This window comes from Hyperolius riggenbachi, chromosome 8 (genome assembly GCF_040937935.1).
Source record: "Hyperolius riggenbachi isolate aHypRig1 chromosome 8, aHypRig1.pri, whole genome shotgun sequence".
Classification (NCBI taxonomy): Eukaryota; Metazoa; Chordata; class Amphibia; order Anura; family Hyperoliidae; genus Hyperolius; species Hyperolius riggenbachi.
In genome coordinates, this window is record NC_090653.1 from 34,216,535 (window position 1) to 34,243,501 (window position 26,967).

The 26,967-nt window shown below is 44.8% G+C and overlaps 1 protein-coding gene across 1 annotated transcript in view; it reads right to left on the reverse strand.

The window, feature by feature from the left end:
* The window catches only part of LOC137528709 (H-2 class II histocompatibility antigen, A-R alpha chain-like), a 61,584-nt gene that overhangs the window by 25,045 nt on the left and 9,572 nt on the right, over nucleotides 1-26,967 (reverse strand). Inside the window, exon 2 of the mRNA XM_068250203.1 lies at nucleotides 6,590-6,835. Within this exon, the coding sequence (XP_068106304.1) occupies nucleotides 6,590-6,835 (246 nt within the window). The remainder of the gene's footprint in view (nucleotides 1-6,589; nucleotides 6,836-26,967) is intronic.

The window sequence follows — 26,967 nt, forward strand, 5'->3', positions numbered from 1 at the left end:
ATAAAATCGGATGTGTGTATGTATGTGTGTGTGTATGTGTGTGTGTATGTGCCGCGATCACGCGAAAACGGCTTGACCGATTTGAACGAAACTTGGTACACAGATCCCTTACTACCTGGGATGATATGTTCTGGGGGTCTCGCAGCCCCCCTGCACACCTGGGCGGAGCTACAAACAGCAAATCAGATTCCACCCATTCAAGTCAATGGAAAAAATGTAAAAGGCTGCCATTCTCACAGTAATCAAGCCAGAGTCCCCACACATGGCACAGGTGGTCACTTGGTGACTGAGGTTACAAATCCAGGAAAAGGGGGTGGAGCATAAAGCAGCCAATCAAATTTCGGCCGTTCATTTTAAATGGGAAAATTTAAACTGCAGCCATTCTTAGACTGTTAATCACAGAGTTCTCAAACTTGCCACACTTGGTCACTGGGTGAATGCGATTAAGATTCAAGAAAATGGGTGGCGCCTACAACAGCCAATCAAAATTCACCTATTGATTTTCAAGGGGAATATTTAAACTGCTGCTATTCTTACACTTTTAATGGCAGAGGCTTCAAACTTGCTACAGTCAGTCATTGGGTGACTGGGGTCCAAATTCACTAAAGGGGCGGGGCCACATACAGCCAATCAGATTTCCTTGGTGGATAAACTGCTTCCATTCACACATTTTTGATGCCAGGAACCTGACAGCTCACAAACTTGGTCATTGAGTGACTGTGTGTTGAGGTTACAAAAAGTGGGCGGAGCCAAAACAACTTTTACTGGGAAAATATAAACTGCAGCCATTCTTACACCGTTAATGGCAGGGTTCTCAAACTTTGCACAGTTGGTCATTGGGTGACAGATTAAGATTTTGGAAGGTGGGTGGAGCCTACAACAGCCAATAAAAATTCCCCATTTGATTTTCAAAGGGAATATTTCATCTGCTACCATTCTCTTATACTGTTAATAGCAGATGCCTCAAACCTGGTACAGTTGGTCACTGGGTGACTGGGGCCCAAATTCAGGAAGGGGGCAGAGCCACAAACAGCCAGATTTGTTTATTTTTCAATGGGAATATACAAAGTATTGATACCAAGGATCCCAAAGCTGATAAACTTGATAATTGAGTGACTGTATGTCAAGGTTAGAAAAAGTGGGCGGTGCCAACAACTTCATTTTTTACATTGCAGGGTTCTCATACGTTACACAATTGGCCACTGGGTGACTGGGATGAATATTCAGAAATGTGGGTGGAGCCTACAACAGCCAATCAAAATGTACCTATTGATTTTCAAGGGAAATATTCACATTGCTATCATTCTTACACTGTTAGTGGCAGAGGCCTCAAACCTGATACAGTCAGTCATTGGGTGACTGGGGTCCAAATTCACTAAAGGGGTGGAGCCACAAACAGCCAATCAGATTTGTTAGATTGATTTCAGCCATTCTGTTATTGGCAGGGTTCTCAAACGTGACACCGTTGGCCACTGGGTGACTGGGACTAATGTTCAGAAAAGTGGGTGGAGCCTACAGCAGCCAATCAAAATTCACCTTTTGATTTTCAAGGGGAATATTTACATTGCTGCCATTCATACACTCTTAATGGCAGAGGCCTAACATCTGCTACAGTCAGTCACTGGGAGACTGGGGTTTAAATTCTGAAGGGAGCGGGCCAAAAACAGCCAATCAGATTTGTTTAATTTCAAAGGTAAAATGCAACTTATTGATACCAAAGACCCCAAAGCTCATAAAGTTGGTCATTAAGTGACTGTATGTCAAGATTAGAAATAGTGGGCGGAGCCAAAAACAACTAACTTTTTACATGGGGAAATGTAAACTGCAGCTTTTCTTACACTGTTAATGGCCGGGTCCTCAAACTTCACACAGTTGGTCACTGGGTGACTAGGATTAATATTCGGAAAAGTAGGTGGAGCCTACAAGAGCCAATCAAAATTCACCTATTGATTTTCAAGGGGAATATTGAAACTGCAGCCATTCTCACACTGTTAATAGCAGAGGCCTCAAACCTGCTACAGTCGGTTGTTAAGCGTTTGGGGTTCAAATTCAGTAAAGGGGCAGAGCCAAAAATAACCAGATTTCTTTGCTGGATAAACTGCTTCCATTAGCACAATTTTGATGCCAGGAACCCAAAAGCTCACAAACTTGGTCATTGAGTAGTGACTGTGTCAAGGTTACAAAAAGTGGGTGGAGTTAAAAACAGATTTTTCTGGGAAATTGTAAACTGCAGTCCTTCTTCACTGTTAATGGCAGGGTTCTCAAACTTAGCATAGCTGGTTACTGGGTGACTGGGATTAATATTCAGAAAAGTGGGTGGAGCCTAAAAATGCCAATCAAAAATCACATGTCACTTTTCAAGGAGAATATTAAAATTGCTGCAATTCTTGCACTGTTAATGGCACAAGCCTCAAACCTGGTACAGTTGGTCATTGGGTCACTTCAAATTCAGAAAAGGGGACAGAGCCACAAACAGTTTCATTTCATGGGAAAGTACAAATTATCGATGCCAAGGACCCCAAAGCTCACAAAATTGGTCATTGAGTGACTGTGTGTCTAGGTTACAAATAGTGGGCGGAACCAAAACCAAATTTCACTGGGAAAATATAAACTGCAGTCATTCTTACACTGTTAATGGCAGGGTTCTCAAACTTTGCCCAGATGGTCACTGGGTGACTGAGATTAATATTCAGGGAAGTGGGTGGAGCCTATAATAGCCAATCAAAATTCACCTGTTGATTTTCAAGTGGAATATTTAAATTGCTGCCATTTTTACACTGTTAATAGCAGATGCCTCAAACCTGCTACAGTTGGTCATTGGGTGACTGGGGTTTGAATGCTGGAGAGGGGCGGAGCCACAAACAGCCTATCTGATTTGTTTCATTTCTATGGGAATATGCAAATTATTGATGACAAGGACCCCAAAGCTCACAAACTTGGTCATTGAGTGTTTGTGCGTTAGGGTTAGAAAGTGGCCGGAGCCAACACCAGTCAAATACATACCCGGGCAACGCCGGGTCATCAGTGGGTGGAGACAAATACACATTTCACTGGGAAAATGTAAACTGCAGCCATTCTTACACTGTTAATGCCAGGGTTTTTAAACTTTGCACAGTTGGTTACTGGGATTAATATTCAGAAAAGTGGGTGGAGCCTACAAAAGTGAATCAAACTTCACCTGTTGCTTTTCAAGGGGAATATTTAATTGCTACCATTCTTGAACTGTTAATGGCACAGGCCTCAAACCTGGTACAGTTGGTTATTGTGTGACTGGGGTTCAAATTCAGAAAAGGGGTGGAGCCACACACAGCCAATCAGATTGGTTTCATTTCAATGCAGATTATTGATACCAAAGACCGCAAAGCTCACAAACTTGGTCAGTGAGTAATTATGTGTTAGGGTTAGAAAAAGTAGGCGGAGCCAACACCAGCCAAATACATACCCGGGCAACGCCGGGCAATCAGCTAGTCCTACTATAATAGTCTAATACCCTACCATATTATTATGTATTTATGTAGCACTGACATCTTCTGCAGCACATTACAGAGTACATAGTCATGTCACTAACTGTCCTCAGAGGAGCTCACAATCTGATCGTACCATAGTCATAATATAAAGTCTTACCACATTATTAATATTATTATGTATTTATATAGCAGTGACATCTTCTGCAGCACATTACAGAGTACATAGTCATGTCACTGACTGTCCTCAGAGGAGCTCACAATCTAATCCCTACCACAGTCAGTCTAATGTCCTACCATATTATTATTATGTATTTATGTAGCACTGACATCTCCTGCAGCACTTTACAGGGTACATGGTCATGTCACTGACTGTCCCCGGAGGAGCTCACACTCTAATCCCTACCACAGTCAGTCTAATGTCCTACCATATTATTATTATGTATTTATGTAGCACTGACATCTTCTGCAGCACTTTACAGGGTACATAGTCATGCCTCTGACTGTCCTCAGAGGAGCTCACAATCTAATCCCTACCATAGCCTGTCCAGTGTTCTCCCCAGAAATTATTTCCAGCCGGGTGGCAGAAAAAAGTAGCCGGGTGTGGCAAGATGAGAGAATGCAGAGCCGATGCTTCTGTGCGCAACTCTGCTTACAGCATAGGGGGAGGTGAGCTGATAACAGCCGGGTGCTCACCAAAACTAGCCGGATGGAGCACCCGCCTAAAAGAGCCTGAGGAGAACACTGCTGTCTAATGTCCTACCTTATTATTATCTAATTATATATCAGTGACACCTTCTGCAGCACTTTACAGAGTACATAGTCATGTCACTGACTGTCCTTAGAGGAGCTTACAATCTAATCCTACCATAGTTATAGTCTAATGTCCTTACATATTATTATGATTATGTATTTACAGAGCATTGACATCTTCTGCAGCACTAAACAGAGTAAAAGGGACTGTATAGGGGAGGGAGGGGGACCACTATGCAACCAGGTGATGCTGTTATGGGGACCACTAGAGTAGGGTATGTGTGCGGGAAAATCATGGGGCGCGTGGGCCCCAGGCTGAAATTTCTCTGGTGGGCCCCCAGTGTCCCAGTCCGACCCTGATGGAGGCTGCCATGTTTATTTCCTTTTAAGCAATACCAGTTGCCTGGCAGCCCTGCTGATCCTCTGCCTCTAATACTATGAGCCATAGCCCCTGAACAAGCATGCAGCAGATCAGGTGTTTCAGACTTTAAAGTCAGATCTGACAAGACTAGCTGCATGCTTGTTTCTGGTGTTATTCAGATACTACTGCAGAGAAATAGACCAGCAGGGCTGCCAGGCAACTGGTATTGATTAAAAGGAAATAAATATGGCAGCCTCCGTATACCTCTTACTTCAGTTCCCCTTTAAAGCAGTGTTTCTCAAACTTGTCCTTGTGACTCCCCAATGATGCATATTTTGCAGGCAACCTCACCGATGCACAGGTGGGGTAATCAGTGCCTCAGCTAGGTGGATTCCATGTAACTAAGACACTAATTACCCCACCTGTGCATAGGTGAGGTTGCCTGCAAAACATGCACTGTTGTGGAGTCATGAGGACAGGTTTGAGAAACACTGAGTTAAAGAATTGCATTCCGAGACAGAGAAACCTGGCCAAGGCATCTTTCCTGGTTCTATCCAAAATAATCAGACCAATTAAAATACATATTCTTCCTCTACATTAAAGGACTGTATAAGCTGGTAAAGCAAGCTAGTGCGGTCTGACGTGCAGATGGTGGGAGACTTTCAAAAATATCAGTCTCCCTGGCTCTGCAATATACCAACTTCTACAGTATAAAACTGTAATGGTGGTGCACTTAACATTTTTTTTTTCATTTTTTTGTTCTCTAGAAAAAGGCATGCAATTTATGATGCAAACTCCTAATGTCAAGAGCGAGCTGATGAAGCTAAGAGTTTCTGTTGAGACAATTAGAATAGGAAAAGAATGAGAAAAAAACTGAATATCTATTAAGTGTTAAAAAAAGCAATCATTATTAATTAAAAAAAAAAAAAACATTTTCTGCATTCTGCTTTTTTCATTTATCATCTTCTTTCTTCTCTTTTTCTTTCTTCCTTCTTTCTTTTTCTTGATTACAGAATCACCTCCCAGCAGACAGGCCCAACCAGACTATTGCTGCTACCCACCTCTCCCCACCACACAATGGCCCCATAAGTCACCCCCCCAATCTCTGCCACTTCTCAACACAGCTTTTTTGAGCATGTTCTGCACCAGCAATAACACCGCCTGCCACTCCTGGCTGGGACTCTGCCACACTACAATCACTCAGAAAGGATTCCCATTGGTACACACACCGTAGACCAATGGAGAGCTCTAGAGGTATATTTAAAGATGCTTTGCCATGGCTCTCTGTATTGTAGTGTGGCAGAGTACTGGCGGGAAGTGGCAGTGCAGAGGGGGGTTGTCACAGTGTTGTCGCTGCAGGGATGAAGGTGCCAAGTATGCTCGGTAGAGTAGTGGTAAGAAGCAGCACTGTGGGGGCGGGGGATGACTAAGCTGAAGAACTCAGCAAAGGTGCAGTGGAGAACAGTAGTAGTCGAGGAGCCAGAATACAATTCTGCCATCTCAGAAAAAAAAGAAAGAAAAACAGAAGAAAAAAAAATAACAAATGAAAAAGAGAAGAATACAGAAAAAAATATTTTTTCATCAATAAAACTCTTTAGATTTGAATTAGTAGGGAATGAAAATTCAAAGCACAGACCGAGCACTGAAAACGTTAACGCTCATTAGCCTTTATGTATGACAAGAAGCGTAATTCATATTACCTAAGTAATGTTATTTGTGCTTATTCCACAAAGTGCTCTATCTAACTGGTGTAAATAACCGTAACATGGGCAATTTTGCCTCTATTTAGTGAATGTGCCCAGTGACACTTTTGACCTCTGTGACACTTTTTTTCTATCCAAGGTACCTTGCTGTCTATGTCATTTATACATATTCATACCACATTATAGCAATACAGATATTTATTTACTTAATGTAAGATTTGAAACACTTGCCCAGTTACAAGAACATACATGTACTGTATATGTTTAAGAACCTATATGAAAAACAAGTTTATGCTAGACATTCTTACCACTGACAGCTGGAGTGTATTTTGACCTTTTCATCAAAAGGTCTAAGTTGTATTTTAATATATTTATATCGTTAAGTGCTCCTTGTACTTCAAAGCTGATGTATTTCTCCAAGCCAGGAAGAGTCCAAACCACACTTTTACTGTCCAGATCCACATGGTACCTTTCATTGCCATCATAATCCATTATATATTCTCCAGTTGGCTTCTGAGTCTGAACCATGGCTGCAGGAAACTCAAAGTAATCCACTGAAAGGGAAGAGAAAAAAAAATCCAATGTATAAAATTTGCTAGAACATAGTGTTCCTTTTAAATGCAAATGCCATATATACCAACCTGAGTATAGACCACCCTCCCAACTTTTATCTAAAAAAAACCAGAAAAAGTGATCGACTCAAGTATAAGCCGAGGGTAAAATGCAACAGGGACCTGATAGACTGTGAGGGTCTGGATAAAGCTCCAGGTATGTAAATTGCAACTTATTGGTTGTGCGGGCTAAATGTAGCAGTGATGACTGTGCGCCCCCTACCATATGCGAAGCAATATGTAGAGGTGATGGCTGTGCGCCCCCCACCATATGCGAAGCAATATGTAGAGGTGATGGCTGTGCGCCCCCCACCATATGCGAAGCAATATGTAGAGGTGATGGCTGTGCGCCCCCCACCATATGCGAAGCAATATGTAGAGGTGATGGCTGTGCGCCCCCCACCATATGCGAAGCAATATGTAGAGGTGATGGCTGTGCGCCCCCCACCATATGCGAAGCAATATGTAGAGGTGATGGCTGTGCGCCCCCCACCATATGCGAAGCAATATGTAGAGGTGATGGCTGTGTGGCGCTAACACTGTTCTTTACTATGTCAACAAGCATTAGCTTTCTTTCCAATATCCCATGTTGAAACATCACACAGCAGGAACAGTCTATTGCAAGTAAAACAGTGCTTGTACTGTCAGGCTTGTCTGGTTAATGACTATCAGTCAGACTGTATGCCCATATGACTGAATCTCTGACCCAGCCCGTAACACCTGCATAAAACTCCTGCCTAGCAAATACTAACAATAACCCTGCAGGCAGATGTAGCATACAGATTGACAAATAGGATTACCCAAACAGAACCAATAGCAAAGTACAGTATCAATTATATACAGTAGTCACCTGATGTCTGATGGTTGGAACAGACCAAATTAGAGCAGGTGACTGCAAGCAGGGATGCGGGTTTAGAGATAGGCCTAGAATCATGGTCAGTGTTCAAGCCAGATGTCAGGGCAGGCAGCATTCATGCAAATCAGTTATCCAATCCGTGGTCAGTCCAGGCAGCGATCCAGCAGAGTCCAGGTACAAGCAGAGTTTGGCAACAGAGATCAATCTAGAGTAAACTTGGTCTAGATACACAGCAGTAGTCGGCAACAAGAATCAGATCAGAGTGTGAGTGCAACCCAGTAACAAGCCAAAATCTAAATGCTATCATGGGCAATAACTGAGGGCGCTCACTTTACATTTATACTAGGACTAACCGATCAGAAAGCAAAGGAATCCAAAACAACCAATCAGCAGACAGTGTGTCAGCAGGTCAGCTGACACGCAATGAAACCATGTGGCTAATGTTTACAATGGCGGAGCGCGTACTTGAAAGGTGTCTGCCGTTTATCCAATGGGAGCTGAGCGCCATGCGCTCCAGTGACGCCAGAGTGCAGCCGAGACCCACAGGCTTGCGCCTCAGCAAAGGTCTCGGCGTTCTGCTGCAATAAGCGGTTACCGGATCTTACATGTACTTTTTCCATTTACATGTACAGTGCTGCCCATAATTATTATACCCCTGGAAAATTTTGACTTAAAGTTACTTTTATTCAACCAGCAAGTCATTTTTTTATGGGAAATGACATAGATGTCTCCCAAAAGATAATAAGACAATGTACAAGAGGCATTACTGTGGGAAAAAACATTTCTCAGATTTTATTTACATTTGAGCAAAAAGTGTCCAGTTTAAAATTATTCATACCCTTCACAAACTATCCCAGTCTGTGGGAAATTCCAAAGTTCTAAACCATTCCAAATAGTCCAAGTTGTTCTAAAGCATCTTAATTACCTTGATTAATTGGGAACAGCTGTTTTAATCAACTTAACAGGTGAAAAACAGCAGCTCTCTGCAGTTGGTTTGTGGACAGTCAAGGCTAAGACAAAGTAGCTCAGTGAGGACCTGCGGCTGCGTATTTTGGCTGCTCACAAGTCAGGAAAGGGCTACAGGGCCATTTCTAAATGTTTTCAAGTTCCCGTGGCTACAGTGCAAAGTATTATTAAAAAATACAAGATGTTCCACACTGTGGAAAATCTCAGAGGACGTGGTTGGAAGCAGTGGTGCTCATCAGGATTCTGGATAATCGAACTGGTTTTCCAGTATTTGAGTTCGAATACCGAATCCGGATAGCTGAGTGCACTATTCGAGTGCTCTCAAATTTGCATTAGGTATTCGACCAAATACCTAGTTCGAATAGTGTATTCATTGAGCCAATCAGAGGGCTCCCAGTCGAGGCCCTAGCAACCAATCACAGAGGGGAACCCTGGCCAGCCCCTCCGCTATATAAGGCCATGTTGAGGAACTCGTCCTTGCTTGTGACTCTGTGGTACTGGGTGCATCTCCAGTGCTGCTGTGTGTCTTAGCAAGGTCTTTTCACTGTGAAAACAGAGCTTTTTTGTTCATAAACACCTTTACTACACCTGTATTATATTGATTTGTAGTTAGATTGTATTTTGACTTTAGTCAGCTTAGTGTGTGTATTGTATTGTAGTGACAGTCAGTGCTGCAGGCTAGTCTAGGTAAGAACATGTGTGCAGGCCTGCTAGTGCTAGGCTAGCCTTAGCTACTGTAGGTTAGGGAATAGGGATTACTGTCTGCATAAAAAAAACCATTTTACTTTATTTTTTTTCTGCTACCTGACCTGACCTGACCTCATCTGTCAGGCAAGCACCTCACCTCACCAGTCACCACCAATAGTCAACAACACCCACCCAGTGCCACTGCAAAAAGTACAGTACAGTAAAATACAGTACAAGTACCCCACTTCACTTGTCCTCCCCCCCCCTTTACATAATTTTTGTTTGTTTTAAAATTTGGACATCAAGTTGTACTATGTCTGCTGGCACTGGCAGCCGGGGGAGGGGCAGCATGAGACAATCGTTTGCTTCTAGTCTGCTACAAGCTATTACGCCACTAAAATAGCTGCATCTACCTCCTCCTCTTCCTGCGTCAGTCTGTGTTTCCCACCACCATGGTCCACACAGAATCTTCTGCTGCCAGTCTGCCACCAGCTATTACGCCACTACAATAGCTGCATATAACTCCTCCTCCTGCTGTGTCAGTCTGTGTTTTCCACCACCAGGGTCCACACAGAACAAATCTTCTGCTGCCAGTCTGCCACCAGCTATTACGCCACTTCAATAGCTGTATATTGTTGACAAAAAAAAACTGTTTCATTTCTTTGAGATGTCTGGGTTGAAAACTGTGATGTCCCAGTTGTGTATTGGACACAATGTGGGCTGCACGACTGCTGACTGGAACCTCCTGATGTTAATTTACAGCCATTTTTTTATTATACCTCCCCACATAAACAATTGCTGTTTTTCTTTAAAAGAACATGGTGCTTCATGCATCATTTACTATAAAAGACGTTTTGGAAGCAATTTAAAGGATACCACAGTTGAAAAAGAAGTTTGCAGCAGTGTGTGTGTGTGTGTGTGGGGGGGGGGGGGGGGGGGTTAAAATTACATACCGTTAGCCAGTCCTGCCCCCTCCGTCTGCCGCCGTTAGTCTCCTATAAGTCCCGGTGCCCGGCGACTTGATTGGCCCCCACTCGGACATACTGCGCCCTTTGCGCGCAGTATGTCCTCGCGTCTTTTGCGTGTGCGCTCCATTACACTTAGCGTCACATGCTAATCATGTGACGCTAAGTGTAATGGAGCGCACACGCAGCGCAGAGGAGGCAGAGGAATAAACATGCTTCTGAGCCGATCGCTATGCGCCAGCCAGAAGCGAAGAGGGGAGGACATACTGCGCACACAGGGCGCAGTATGTCTGGGTGGGGGCCAATCAAGTCGCCGGGCACCGGGACTTATAGGAGACTAACGGCGGCAGACGGAGGTGGCAGGACTGGCTAACGGTATGTAATTTTAACCCCACACACACTGCTGCAAACTTCTTTTTCAACTGTGGTATCCTTTAAAGGCCAGTTTGTGATTTAAGTTCGATTACCGAATTTTCCCGAATAATTGGTCCGAATACAGAATTCGAATCGAATTTGTGAATCGTCCAAATTCGTGACTTCGGACTTATCCGAATTTTGGACTATTCAAATTCGGATCCACTCGAATATTAAAAAGAGGTATCCCAGCACCACTAGTCGGAAGAGACCTGTGCTGGCCAGGAGGATAGTGAGAGAGGTGAAAAAGAATCCAAGGATCACCATCAAGGCCAGCCTGGTGAATCTGGGCTCTGCTGGTGGCAATGTCTCAAGGCAGACAATCCAACGGACACTGCACACTGCTGGGTTCCACGGATGCAGACCAAGGAGGACACCACTTCTACATATAAGGCACACAAAAGCTTTTTTGGCCTTTGTAAATGCTCATCTGGACAAAGAAGAGGACTTTTCTTCTCTCTGTGTTATGTTCAGATGAAATAAAAATTGAATTGTTTGGTCACATTGATGTTTCCTTTGTTTGGCGTAATAAAGGAAAAGCCTTCAACCCAAAGAACACCATCCCCACTGTCAAACATGGTGGTGGGAACCTAATGCTTAGCAGTGTTTTTCAGCTAATGGACCAGCGACCTAATCACAGTAAATGGCACCATAAAAAAAAAGCAAATGCATGAGAATTCTCAACGACAACATTAGGCAGACTGCAAAGAAATTTAGCCTTGGACACCAGTGGACATATCAGCATGACAATGACCCAAAATACACAGCAAAAGTGGTGAAGAAATGGTTAGCAGACAACAGCATTAATGCTTTGGAGTGGCCCAGCCAGAGTCCTGACTTGAATCCTATTGAGAATCTGTGGAGGGAGCTAAAGATCAGGGTGATGGCAAGAAGACCCTAAACTTGAAAGATTTGGAGCTCATTGCTAAATATGAATGGGCAAAAATACCAGTGGAGACATGCAAAAAGCTGGTCTGCAATTATAGGAAGCGTTTGATTGCTGTGATAGCCAATAAAGGCCTTTCTATCTATATACAGTATATAAAATCAGATGTATGTATGTATGGGTGTATGTACGTGCCGCGATCACTCGAAAAAGCCTACAACAGCCAATCATAATTTACCTATTGATTTTCAAGGGGAATATTTAAACTGCTGCCATTCTCGCACTGCTAATGGCAAAGGCTTCAAACTTGCGACAGTCGGTCAGTGGGTGACTGGGGTTCAAATTCACTAAAGGGGGAGCCAAAACAGCCAATCAGATTTACTTGGTGGATAAACTGCTTCATTCACACATTTTTGATGCCAGGAACCTGAAAGCTCACAAGCTTGGTCATTGAGTAACTGTGTGTCAAGGTTACAAAAAGTGGGAGGAGGTAAAAACAAATTTTACTGGGAAAATATAAACTGCAGCCATTCTTACACTGTTAATGGCAGGGTTCTCAAACTTTGCACAGTTGGTCACTGGGTGACTGGAATTAATATTCAGGAAAATGGGTAGAGCCTACAACAGCCAATCAAAATTCACCTGTTGATTTTCAAAGGGAGTGTTCAAATTGCTACCATTCTTACACTGTTAATAGCAGATGCCTCAAACCTGGTACAGTCGGTCACTGGGTGACTGGGGTTCAAATTCAGAAAGGGGTGGAGCCACAAAAAGCCAATCAGATTTGTTTAATTTCAATGGGAATATACAAATTATTGATATCAAGGACCCCAAAGCTCATAAACTTGGTAATTGAGTGACTGTATATCAACGTTAGAAAAAGTGGGCAGTGCCAACAACTAAATTTTTTACATGGCAGGGTTCACAAACTTGACACAGTTGGGCACTGGGTGACTGGAATTCATATTCATAAATGTGGGTGGAGCCTACAACAGCCAAGCAAAATTTACCTATTGATTTTCAAGGGGAATATTGAAACTGCTGCCATTCTTACACTGTTAATGGCAGAGACCTCAAACCTGATACAGTCAGTCATTGGGTGACTGGGGGCCAAATTCACTGAATGGGGTAGAGCCACAAGCAGTCAATCAGATTTGTTAGAGTGATTTCAGCCATTCTGTTATTGTGTATGTCAAGGTTAGAAAAAAATGGGCGGTGTCAACAACTACATTTTTTACATGGCAGGGTTTTCAAACTTGACACAGTTAGTCAGTGGATGACAAGGATTAATATTCAGGAAAGTAGGAGGAGCCTACAGCATCAAAATTCACCTATTGATTTGCAAGGGGAATATTTACATTGCTGCCATTCATACACTCTTAATGGCAGAGACCTCAAATCTGGTACAGTCAGTCACTGGGAGACTGGGGTTTAAATTCTGAAAAGGGGGCAGGCCAAAAACAGCCAATGAGATTTGTTTAATTTCAGTTGGAAAAGGCAACTTATTGATGCCAAAGACCCCAAAGCTCATAAACTTGGTCATTGAGTGACTGTATGTCTGGTTAGAAATAGTGGGCAAGCCAAAAACAACTAACTTTTAACATGGGAAAATAGGGGATAATAGTGCAGCTATTCTTACACTGTTAATGACAGGGTTCCCAAACTTGACACAGTTGGTCACTGGGTGACTGGGATTAATATTCAGAAAAGTAGTTGGAGCCTACAACAGCCAATCAAAATTCACCTATTGATTTTCTAGGTAAATATTGAAACTGCTGCCATTCTTACACTGTTAATGACAGATGCCTCAAACCTGCTACAGTCAGTCATTAAGTGACTGGGGTTAAAATTCACTAAAGGGGTGGAGCCACAAGCAGTCAATCAGATTTTTTTGCTGGATAAACTGCTTCCATTCACACAATTTTGATGGGAGGAACCCGAAAGCTCACAAACTTGGTGACTGAGTGACTGTGTGTCAAGGTTACAAAAAGTGGGTGGAGTCAAAAACAGATTTCCCTCGGAAAATGTAAACTGCAGCCCTTCTTCACTGTTAATGGCAGGGTTCTCAAACTTTTCACAGCTGGTTATTGGGTGGCTGGGATTAATATTCAGAAAGTGGCTGGAGCCTAAAAAAGCCAATCAGATTTGTTTCATTTCCCTGGGGGAAAATACAAATTATTGATGCCAAGGACCCCAAAGCTCACAAACTTGGTCATTGAGTGACTGTGTGTCCAGCTTACAAAAAGTGGGCGGAGCCAAAACCTAATTTCACTGGGAAAATATAAACTGCAGCCCTTCTTACACTGTTTATTTCAGGGTTCTCAAACTTTGCACAGATGGTCACTGGGTGACTGAGATGAATATTCAGGGAAGTAGGTGGAGCCTATAATAGCTAATCAAAATTCACCTGTTGATTTTCAAGGGGAATATTTAAATTGCTGCCATTTTTACACTGTTAATAGCAGATGGCTCAAACCTGCTACAGTTGGTCTGATTTGTTTAATTTCTATGAGAATATACAAATTATTGATGCCAAAGACCCCAAAGCTCTCAAACTTGGTCATTGATAGAGATGGCTCGAACCTCCGATTTTATGTTCGTGAATCTCGAACGCAAACTTCCATAAAAGTTCTGGTTTGCGCAAACTTTGCGAACCGCAATAGACTTCAATGGGCAGTCAATAGACTTCAAACATTAATTCTGGCCACAAAAGTGATGGAAAAGATGTTTCAAGGGGTCTAACAACTGGAGGGGGGCATGGCGGAGTGGGATACATGCCCAAAGTCCCGGGGAAAAATCCGGATTTGACGCACAGCAGGGTTTCAAGGGCAGAAATCACATTGCATTGCTAAATTGGAAGCATAAAGTGTTTTAACCACTTAAGGACTGCAGTCATAAAACCCCTTAAAGGACTTACGAGCCCAAAACACAAAAAAAATGGCTGTACCTGTATGAAGTTTTAAGGCACAGAGGACGCCATCCGCGCCCTCCGTGCAGCTCTGCCAGGTCCCCGCTGCTTATCCTCCCTCCGGCCGGACCGCGACCCCACAGCCCGGGTCGGGCTCTTCTGCCTCCTCAAATATGGCCGCCGGAGGAGGCCGCGGCTGCGCAGTCCGCACCGGCGCGAATGTGGCTGCGCAGCTCTAGGGCCTCCCTCCCCGATCCACGCTACGGATGGCGTCGTCCGTGCCTTAAAACTTCATACAGGTACAGACTTTTTTTTAGTGTTTTGGGCTCGTAAGTCCTTTAAGGACCAAACACTTTTTTTCCATTCAGACCACCGCAGCTTTAATGGTTTATTGCTCAGTCATACAACCTACCACCTTACCTCCTTTTCTTGTCACTAATACAGCTTTCTTTTGGTGCTATTTGATTGCTGCTGTGATTTTTAGTTTTTATTATATTCATCAAAAAAGACATGAATTTTGTCAAAAAAATTATTTTTTTTAACTTTCTGTGCTGATGTTTTTCAAATAAAGTAAAATTTCTATATCAATTTTTGTCCAAATTTATTGTGCTATATGTCTTTGATAAAAAAAAATCCAATAAGTGTATATTTATTGGTTTGGGTAAAAGTTATAGCATTTACAAACCATGGTGCAAAAAGTGAATTTTCCCATTTTGCAGCATCTCTGACTTTTCCGAGCACCTGTCATGTTTCATGAGGTGCTAAAATTCCAGGATAGTATAAATACTCCCCAAATGACCCCATTTTGGAAAGACATCCCAAAGTATTAACTAAGAGACATGGTGAGTTCATAGAAGATTTTATTTTTTTGTCACAAGTTAGCGGAAAATGACACGTTGTGACAAAAAATAGAAATAAAAAAAGTTTCCGTTTCTGCTAACTTGTGACAAAAAAAAAATGAAATCTGCCACGGACTCACCATGCCTCTCTGAATACTTTGGGGTGTCTACTTTCCAAAATGGGGTCAATTATGGGGTGTGTTTACTGTCCTGGCATTTTGGGGGTGCTAAATTTTAAACACCCCTGTAAAGCCTAAAGGTGCTCATAGGACTTTGGGCCCCTTAGCGCATCTAGGCTGCAAAAAAGTGTCATACATGTGGTATCGCCATATTCAGGAGAAATAGTATAATGTGTTTTGGGGTATATTTTTACACATACATATGCTGGGTGGGAGAAATATCTCTGTAAATGAGATTTTTTTGATTTTACAGAGATATTTCTCCCACCCAGCATGGGTATGTGTAAAAATACACCCCAACATCAGATTTTTGGTTCGCGGACCGGCGAACGCGAACTTCCGCAACAGTTAGAGTTCGGGCGAACCGCCATAGACTTTAATGGGCAGGCAAATTTTAAAACATACAGGGACTATTTCTGGTCACAAATGTGATGGAAAAGTTTCAAGGGGTCTAACACCTGGAGGAGGGCATGCCGGAGTGGGATATATGACAAAAGTCCCTGGGAAAATTACATATTTGACGCAGATTAGGGTTATAATCCCTAAAGGGCAGAAATCACATTGCATTCCTAAATTGGAGGAATAAAGTACTTTAAAACATCTTGCGTGTGTATATATCGATCAGGTAGTATAAGTAGTGTACTGCTTCACAATGACAGACAAAACTCACTGTTTAAAGCACCGCCGCAAAAAGCCACAAAGGGTTGTCATTAGTTGACACTCCCAGGACATAAACTGTCAGTCTGCCCGGCGGTAATATACCTGCCCTGACCGTGCTTTGCAGACCAGGCATCTGTTGTCAGATGGACCCTTGACCCAACGCTGTGTGCCAGAGATGACACCACTTGCCTTTCAACATCACAGTACAGTTTGGGTATCGCTTTTTTGGAAAAATTGCGACCTGGTATCTTCCATTGCAGTGTCCCAATCGCCACAAATTTTAGGAAGGCCTTAGAGTCCACCAGCTTGTATGCTAACAGCTGGCGGGCTAACAGTTCCGCCAAACCAGCTGTCAGATGCCGGGCAAGGGGGTGACTGGCAGACATTGGCTTCTTCCACTCAAATATTTCCTTAACGGACTCCTGGCTGCAGTGGCCAGGGGAGCAGGAACTGCTCAAGGTGAGAGGTGGAGTGGAGGAGGGTGGCTGTGAAGGTGCAAGGGACAAAGCGGCTGAAGATGCTGCACCTGAAGGAGGAAGAGGAGGCGGAGGATGGCTTTGCATTTTGTGTTCTGCTTTTACTCATGTGCTCATCCCATTGGTTTTTGTGCTTCTTGATCAAGTGCCTTCATGAGGTAGTTGTCCCTAGGTGGGTGTTTCTTATTCCCCCCGACTCAATTTTTGGTGGCAGATAGTACAGATGGCATTGCTGTAATCTGAGGCAGACACACAAAAAACATTTCCACACTGGTGAGTTCTGGGTTAATGGCATTCTGGAGGTGACAGCAGCTGACGTTGAAGGGCGTGTTGGCGTGTTCCCTAGGTGGCGATACATGCTGCCGTACACTGCCATGAGCTGTTTCCAACGAGCTCCCCCTGCTTCTTACAGCAACTCATCTCCTCCTTCTCCTCTCTGACTCCCCCTCTGAACTGTCCCCCTGCAATCCATGCCATGATCATCATCATCATCATCCACAGCTTCACTTGTATCAGACACCTCCAAAACTGCACCAGCATCAGTTACTTCATCATCGTCACACCTTACGTCCATAGTGACGCCTAACTGAGACGTATGAAGTGGTGTAACATCCTTAGCGCCTTCATCTTGTACCACTAATGCTCCTGCATCAGTAAATTCACCACAAACCTGTGTGTATTACTCCTGCAAACTCTCAAATGGAGTGGCTGTGGTGCTAGTAGTAGTGGTGGTCGCTGCCTGCTGAGTGTTAAATAGTTGTGTCAGTACGACCTTGAACAGACCTGCGGGTTGGCCTGCCTCTTCCTGTTATTTTTTCTATATTGGGGGTATGCGCAGTAGTACTAACAATATTCAATAGTGCACTGATATAGTACAGTGTGTTGGCGGGCGGGCTACAAATGCCAGCTGAGACTGTGGGCTGTATCTATGCAGTGTCACCCACAAAGAGAGCTATGGTATAGTAAGTTAAATCACAAATACAGTGGAAAGAAATGCACTGAAATAATACAGTTTGCTGGTGGGTGGACTACAAATGCCAGCTGGGAACTGTGGGCAGTACTACTTGTGATGGACGATCCGTGAGAAACGCAGGCGAATTGGAAAGATTCGCGCAGTCGATTTTCTGATCGCTCCCTGGTTAGATTTGCTCAGTCTTTTCAGAAAATGACATTTTCTTTTTTTAACTTGTTCAAAGAGTCCCCTTCCTGCCCAGTGACTTGTTAATTAGCATGTGACTGGGATCTGGGCCTTAGCAGAGGTGTCAGAGTTTGTCCGAGCTGATCTCACTCAGATGTTAATTAATACACCAAAAGCCTTTCATCCATGGAGAGCCAAAGGAAGCTAGTCACAGCAGGAAGGCAGACTGCCTGGCACCGTCAGCAGCAGAGGGAAATGTTGTATATGATTTTTCGCCTATTTACGGAATACCGTAAATAGGATAGTTCGGAGAGCGGTATCATTGGGTTTGTAGAGTCTTGCTGAATCTTTTGATACCAGTCTAGAGGGGCAAGGGGTCCTCTACAACCGAGTTATTAAACTTCTCAGGAACTGGACCCTCTACCCTAATCAAGTCTAATGTCATAGGAATTGTCATCATCTGAGGAATATTTATCTGTTATCAGCGCAAATGTGGCATTTATCGGTTTTGAATTACAGTGATTCATAAGTTTAACCCTAAATCTCTCTCAGAGGGAATGAACTGTGATTGGTTTGTAATTCAGAGGGGGCAGGCATTGCCACACCCCCAAACCAGCTTCATCAAAAGCACATTGCTAGCAGGCAGGCCTCATTCCTCCAAATTCCATCTTCTTGGGAGCATGCTGCCACTCTGAGGAACAGTGGTGGCCATCTTGTCTGAACTTTGCTCCTGAACTGAACTGAACTGAAATCAAGAACTTTATGAGTTTTCCCAGAAGGGCATATTTCCACAAACCTAAGTATTTTCTCCCTTTTATTTTTTATACTGTGCTATTATTTGTCTCTATAATTTTTGATTTTAACGATTTTCTGTATATATTAATTATTCGTATTGCATATTTAATAAACTACGCTAAACATCTTTTATTTCTTTAGTTACCCTATTATTCAGCCGCACAAACTGAACCCTGGTTTCTGAAGAGTCACTACTATTGTTGCTAGCTAGACAGAATAGAGTGTGTTTAACCGTTTTATTTGCAGGTCTAGAATCAGCCAGTCAGTGGGCTCCTCTGTCCCATGGTAACAGAGGTGGTGCCAGTTATACCCTGAAATAGTGTGTAAATTGTATTACCGTAACTCACAGGCTCCCTTCTAGTCAGTCTGCTGCCAAAATTCCAGCTGTTTCTGTGCACCGATTGCGACCACAACTTGCATGGTATGTGTGCTGAAACCGATTGGAAGGCATTTTGCGGTCCGGCCACTAGGGGTCCTGTGACACTACTAACAATATTCAATATGGTATACAGTGTGTGTAATCACAAGGAGGCACACAATCAGTGCCAAATACACAGCAGCTCTGTGTGTGTATATATCACAGGGCTGTGTACTTTAACACACACACAGAGAGATATCCGATAGTACTTTCAATCACAAATACAGTTGCCAGCTAAGCACAGCGTATGATGATAGACAGTGTGCTGGCTTGTAATAGACAGAAGAGGATAGTAGAACTGCAAGGCCCAGCAATTACTGTGGCCTGGACTGTATGCAGTGTCACACACACACACACACACACACACACACACACACACACACACACACACACACACAACAACAATATGAGCCCTCCAAAGCCAGGGCTTTTGTTTTGGGGTGCTTTCAGCAATAAAGAACAGCCTAGCTAACTGTCCCCGTCTTTCTGTGTGCTGTATGCAGTGTCACCCACAAAGAGAGCTATGCTTTCGTAAGTTCAATCACAAATGCAGTGGAAAGATATGCACTGGTTTAATACAGTGTGCTGCCAGTGGTGGACTAAAAATTCCAGCTGGGTGTTAAGGCTCCCACAGACAAGGTATCTGGTGATAACTTTTAGCAGCATATATAAAAGTCTGGACACAAAGATGAAGTGAGACTGTGCTTTTAATGAACTGTGCTATATACATATATAAGTGAAAATAAGCAGTAATCACACCCACAAACACACATCAAATAGGCCACAGACATGCCAACTATATACAAAAACTGGGGGTTGATGGTACGTGCCCTCTGAACACTGTACTTTGGTCGATGGCCGCACAAAATCACGCCAGCACGACCTCGAACAGACCTGCCGGGTGGCCTGCCTCTGCCTGTTGTTTTGTCCATATTGGGGGGGATGCAGTGAAAGGTATGCACTGATTGCTGGTATAATACAATGTGCAGTCACACAGATGCAGTGAAAGGTATGCACTGACTGCTGGTATAATACAATGTGCAGTCACACAGATGTAGTGAAAGGTATGCACTGACTGCTGATATAGTACAATGTGCAGTCAGGAGCAGGAAAAAAAGAGTGCCGGCTGAGGGTGGACAAAAAGGGCGCCGCCATAGACTTTAATGCAATTATCATTAATACAGCGAAAAAAAGCATGAAAAAGGGGCACCGCGAAAAATGTTGTCAATAACATTATAACGTTATAGTTTTTGAGGTAGTTATCATTTTAGAAGTTTATAACGGTATAGTTTTTGTCATATTATTTTGTTAATAAGTACAGATTTTACGTTTTCAAAGATATTATCGTTAATATATCTAAAAGGGTGTTTCTGCAGAGGGAGTGGTTAGTGTTAGGCAACACCAATGGGAGTGGTTAGGGTTAGGCACCACCTAGGTGGCGGTTAGTTTTAGGCAACACCAGGGGTATGGTTAGGGTTAGGCACCACCAGGGGGGCGGGGGGGGGTTGGAGTTAGGCACCACCGGGGGGTAGTTAGGCACCACCAGGGAAGGGTAGGGTTGGGTTAAGCAGTATTGACAAAAAATGTTACGACATTTTTACGTTAAAATTTTTTCGTTATTATTTTTACTTTGTTTTTTGCAACAGTAATTATCATTAATAAAGCTTGACAACGATTATTCTTGTTAGCAAATTTTGTTAATACCTGGCGCCAAATTTGTTAATAACCCGTGCCCTTTTTTCATGCACGTGTGCAGTCACACAGATGCAGTGAAATGTATGCACTGACTGTTGGTATAATACAAATGTGCAGTTACAGAGATGCAGTGAAAGATATGCACTGACTGTTGGTATACTACAAATGTGCAGTCACAGAGATGCAGTGAAAGGTATGCACTGACTGCTGGTATAATACAAATGCGCAGTCACAGAGATGCAGTGAAAGGTATGCACTGACTGCTGGTATAATACAAATGTGCAGTCACAGAGATGCAGTGAAAGGTATGCACTGACTGCTGGTATAATACAATGTGCAGTCACAGAGATGCAGTGAAAGGTATGCACTGACTGCTGGTATAATACAATGTGCAGTCACAGAGATGCAGTGAAAGGTATGCGCTGACTGCTAGTATAGACACAGATGCAGTGAAATGTATGCACTGACTGTTGGTATAATACAAATGTGCAGTCACACAGATGCAGTGAAAGGTATGCACTGACTGCTGGTATAATACAAATGTGCAGCTGGTCACAGAGATGCAGTGAAAGGTATGCACTGACTGCTGGTATAATACAAATGTGCAGCTGGTCACAGAGATGCAGTGAAAGGTATGCACTGACTGCTGGTATAATACAATGTGCAGTCACAGAGATGCAGTGAAAGGTATGCACTGACTGCTGGTATAATACAAATGTGCAGTCACAGAGATGCAGTGAAAGGTATGCACTGACTGCTGGTATAATACAAATGTGCAGCTAGTCACAGAGATGCAGTGAAAGGTATGCGCTGACTGCTAGTATAATACAAATGTGTAACCACAGAGATGCAGTGAAAGGTATAAACTGACTGCTGGTATAATACAAATGTGCAGTCACAGAGATGCAGTGAAAGGTATGCACTGACAGTGCTGGTCCTGGCACAGTATAACAAGGGCCAGCTGAGACAGACAAGGCTGTATATGCAGTGTCAGTGGCACACACACACACACACACAAAAACACATCACAAGAACATTAGCGCTCAAAAGTGCTTTTTTTGTGGTGCTTTTCAGCAACAAATATCAGCAAGGAGCAAGATAACAAGAGCGTAACTAACGCTTTCCCGATCTCTCCAGCAACCTCTCCCTTCTCTCACTAAGCAGGCAGCAGAAAGAGTAAGAAAATGGCTGACGTCCAGGAGGGAGTGCAGCCTGATTGGCTGCCATGTGTCTGCTGACTGTGATGTAGAGGGGCAAAGTTTAGCTCAGTGATGTGATATAGGTGGCGGGTCAAACTCGCTATGTGTTCGCGGTCCAACGCAAACCCCCGTTGTTCGTGCAAACAAGTTTGCCGGCGAATCGGGCCATCTCTACTCATAGGCTGATGTCTATGAGAGAGGATCGCTGGGATTGACTGGGGGGAAAAAACAAAAAATAGAGAAATTTATTTAAAAAAATATACAAACAAACAAACAAACAAACAAACAAACAAGTAAATAAACATTGCAGGAGCGATCAGAGCCCACCAACAGAAAGCTTTGTTAGTGGGCAGAAAAGGGGGGATTAACTTGTGTGAGCAGTTGTATTGCTCTGCAGCAAGCTTTTAAAGCTGTAGAGCCCTGAATTGTAAAAAATAGCCTAGTCACAAGGGGGGTGTAAGCCTATGGTCCTGAACTGGTTAAACTCAGTAAAGTGACATTTTGCTGCTGTACACTTTAATGTATAGTGAGTTCTGCATCCTCCTCAAGACCACCAATCCAGTGCTGGGATCATCTGGATGTTTGCAACCATGCTCCCATCTGTGAACAAACATGGCCTCGCTACGCATGCTTAGAATGCTTCGCACCTGTGCACTCGCATGATGCCAGTCAGGCTTTGATTTTCCACCAAGCTTTATGCCATTATGCTGGTGCAAGGCATCCTGGCCATGCTCATTCACAGATGGGGAGCACGGTCTTGAAATTTCAGAGGGTTCCAGTGCTAGATCAGCAGTCACTATGAGGACATGGGAAGCAGGGCTGCCATCAGAAATTTTGGGGCCCTTCACACATCATCAGACCTGGAGCCCTCTCCCTGGGCCCACCCACTGGTTGCTGTGCCCGCCCACTAGCCACCCCACCCCCGTGTCAGTGCACAAAGTGCGCAATGCTGCAAAAAGTGGGCATGACCATGGCATGTTGTGGGTGGAGCAAAATACTCGCAAAATACAAGTAGTCCCCGGTAAACAAGGAATTGGGAATTGGGACTTGTATGTCCGTTCTTATCCTTTATCGGTTCTCTTTTGTCCCCCTCTATACCCCCTGTGCCTCTTTTATCCCCCTGTGTTACCTCTTGTCACCTTCTTTCTCAGCTGCCTAGCCTGGTATAGGTGTCCCCAGTATAGGTATCCAGGCATAGGTGTCCCCAGTATAGGTAGCCAGGTATACGTTCCCCCAGTATAAGTAGCCAGTTATAGGTGGTGCCCCAGTGTAGGTAGCTAGGTATAGGTGGTTCCAGCCCCAGTATAGGTAGCCAAGTATAGGTGGTGGCCCAGTATAGGTAGCCAGATATAGGTGGTGCCCCAGTATAGAAAATCTACTGTAAGGCTCAGTAATCTGCTCCCCACGTTCAAGCGCTGAAGTCACTCTTCTCTCAGTGCTGGAACGTTGTGCGTTGGTTAGTGAGCCACAGGCCCACAGCCAGCAAATGTGGCCCTTCCAGCGCTTTGGGGGGGCCCAGGGCCCCTCACTGCAGTGTCAGTTCTCCCCCCCTGATGGCTGCCCTGATGGGAAGCATCTGAACGATCCAGAGGCTTCTCTCTACTGAAGTAAGTATGTGACTTTCTCTTCTTAAAGCACACCTGGATTAAAAAAACAATTCAAAACTAGGGATTTTAAAGTAAACCTGTAAGTTTGAATATTAGGGAGGGGAAGACTCTGGATCCAACGCTGGGACCCCTGAACAAGCAGGTACAATAATATTTACATGTGCCTGCCTGCGCAGGTGCACTAGTGGCTTTCCGATCGGGCTCCGGAAGAAATAGCTGAGCCCAATGGGGTCTACTCTACTGCGCAGTCACAAACAGTTCACGCCATCACACCCGATCGGGCTCAGCTATTTCCTCCGGAACCCAAGAGAAAGTCGCTAGTGTGCTTGTGCAGGAGCAGCAACCAGAGGCTTAGCTAGGGTTTTTTATATTTGCGCCCCCCCCCCGGGGATGCCTGCGAAGCGCAATGTACACTGCGTCAAAATGGTCATGGCCATGTGGGGCAAGGCCATTAGTGTAGCTAAATGAACATAATTAGCTCTAAGAATTTGGACAAAATAGGTTTAGAATAAGGATTAGGATTATAGGGATAAAATGAAGGGAAAACATTATGCCTCGTACACATGATGTTATTTCCCATCATATCAGATGGGCAGGTCAAATCGACAATTTCAGGTATGTGTCTTAATGAGAACAGGATTTTGTTAACCTCTTGACGACCAGCTAACGCCGATTGGCGTAAACTGGTTGTCTGCGGGTTTCCATGGAAACGGCCGCTCGTTCGAGCAGCCGTTCCATGTCAGTTCACGGAGGGTGTCTCCGTGAACTGCCTGCGAGCCTCCGATCGCGTCTCGCAGGCGAAATGTAAACACGCGGGGAAGAAATCCCCGGTGTTTACACTGCACGGCGCTGCAGCAGCGCCGTAAAGGAGATCGGCGATCCCCGGCCTCTGATAGGCCGGAGATCGCCGCCGTCTGATAGGCTGCAGCCTATCAGAGGCGGTACAGGACGTATCGCCGTCCTGTACTGCCCACAGAGCCAGGGAGAGGGAGGGAAGGAGAGGGAGGGGGGAATAGCGCTGCGGAGGGGGGCTTTGAGGAGCCCCCCCGCAAGGCACAGCAGGGGGGAAGTCTGATCGCCCTGCCTGCAATACGATCTGTGCTGGGGGCTGAAGAGCCCACCCAGCACAGATCAATGGGAAACCACTTGGTCGGCAACAGAGGCGTAGCTAGGGTTTTCAGCGCCCGGGGACAAAGACTATTAATGCGCCCCCCATAGTTAAGGTTGCGGTGCGCGCAGTGCGCCATGCCAAAAGGGGGCGTGGCCACATAATAAATGTTGGCGTGGTTATGGGTGGAGCCAAATGTAAATGTGCCCAGAGTAGGTAGCCAGGTGTCCCCCTCCCTGGCTCCCCAGCAGGAGGGGAGCAGCGCAGAGAAGAGGGAGAGCTGCTCTCCCTCCCTCGCTGTCCCCTCCATTAATGTCCGGGTGGCTGGCAGCAGCGGGCGGAACTTACCTCCGTCTCGTCGCATTGGATTTGCCGCTACTCTGGTCTGATCCAGACCAGAGCAGCGGCTGCGGCACCCGAACTTCCGGCGCTGGAGCGAGACGGAGGTAAGTCCCGCCCGCTGCACCAGACACCCGGAAATTAATGGAGGGGACAGCGAGGGAGGGAGAGCACCCTAAGGTGAGGGAAGGAGGGGGGAGATGGCCCCCCTTCCCTACCGCTGCTCACAGCTCTCCCTCTTCTCTGCGCTGCTTCCCTCCCCAGGAAAAAAAAAAAAAAAAAAGCAGCTCAGTTGGGCGCCTTTAGGGACCCGGCGCCCGGGGGCGCTTGACCTACCCCGACCCCCCCTAGCTCCACGCCTGGTCGGCAAGTGGTTAAGTAGTGATCTGAAAATCGATCCTGTTCTTGATCAGGAGTAGACTGGAAATTATCAAATTATCATTCCAACTCGTCGATCTGACAGGAAATAGCATCCTGTGTACCAGCCTTTGGTACATACATCAGGAGATTTGGCAGCCAATTAACCATCTGATTTGATAATTATTATCAAAATGAATGAAAGTCAGTGCCACCACAGGCATGCCTGTTTGATGATGCGATCAATTTTGGGCTGATATTGGTCGCATGTATCAGTTGGACATGCTGTAAGATGTAGAGCCATCTCGATTGGGTGCATAGGGTTCACAGCATGCGATTTGGGGATGAGTGATCAAAGCAACTGAACCCCGGTGCTGTCCCCACTAATGTAAAAAGTCCCCCCCCCCTGTGCCTGGGGAAGTATACTATACCTGTCCACGTGCCCCATGTGGTTGCTGGCGTAAGTGAATGCGTGTATGACATCACACAAGTGCCCACGTGTGCGCTTGCAACCACGTGGAGTGAGTGGATGAAGACAGAGGCATTGGCGACCATGGACAGGTAAAGTATACTGCACCGGTTGCTTATTTTACATTGGGGGACAACATTGGCGCCGTCGAGGCACCTTTAGGGTCAACAATCACAAGATTAGGGTGATTACACTGAGAAAAGAAGATGGGGGGGGGGGGTTGAGAGAGTGGGGAGAAAAGGCAAGAAGAGAGGAAAAGAGGAGGAAGGGACAGTGGGGAAAAAAGAAGGAAGGTGTGATCGGGAGGTAAGTGAAGAGAAAAGAAAGGAAAGCAGAAAAATGGAGAAGGAAAGGAGATACAGCATTTCTTTTACTAGGATTGCAGTCTATATGGGGAGGGAGAGAAAAGACAGAATAGTGAGCCAGGCAATCACACACATAGGGAAGGAGCAGGGAGCTTATCTTAATTGCAGACTTCAAGCAGAGCATTCCTGTCCTGCTAGTATCTACTTGCAGTTCCTCCGCAGGGGCAAACCCAGGATTTTCAAGGGGGAGGGGCCGAGGGGGAGTGGGATTGCTGAAAGGTCTCCCTCAGCCACGCACAATTCAGTATAATAATATGGTAGAACATCATGCTGGGTACACATAATGCAATTTCCCATCCGACTGACAGCTTCTGACAATTATTTTCTAAATGTCCGATCTGCTACCGATCAACAGCAGGATCGATCAGGAGCAGTCTGGACACAGATAATAATGAGGACAGCCGGCATTGGTAATGAATCGGAAAGTGAAGCATTCACACAGCAGGGCACAGGGCTGTGCTCATACCTGACTCTGTTAAGTTCCCTAGAACTGCTCCATGCTCTGTACACATACTGCTGCTCCATGCTCTGTACACATGCTGCTGCTCCATGCTCTGTACACACGCTGCTGCTCCATGCTCTGTACACACGCTGCTGCTCCATGCTCTGTACACACGCTGCTGCTCCATGCTCTGTACACATGCTGCTGCTCCATGCTCTATACACACGCTGCTGCTCCATGCTCTATACACACGCTGCTGCTCCATGCTCTGTACATACGCTGCTGCTCCATGCTCTGTACACACACT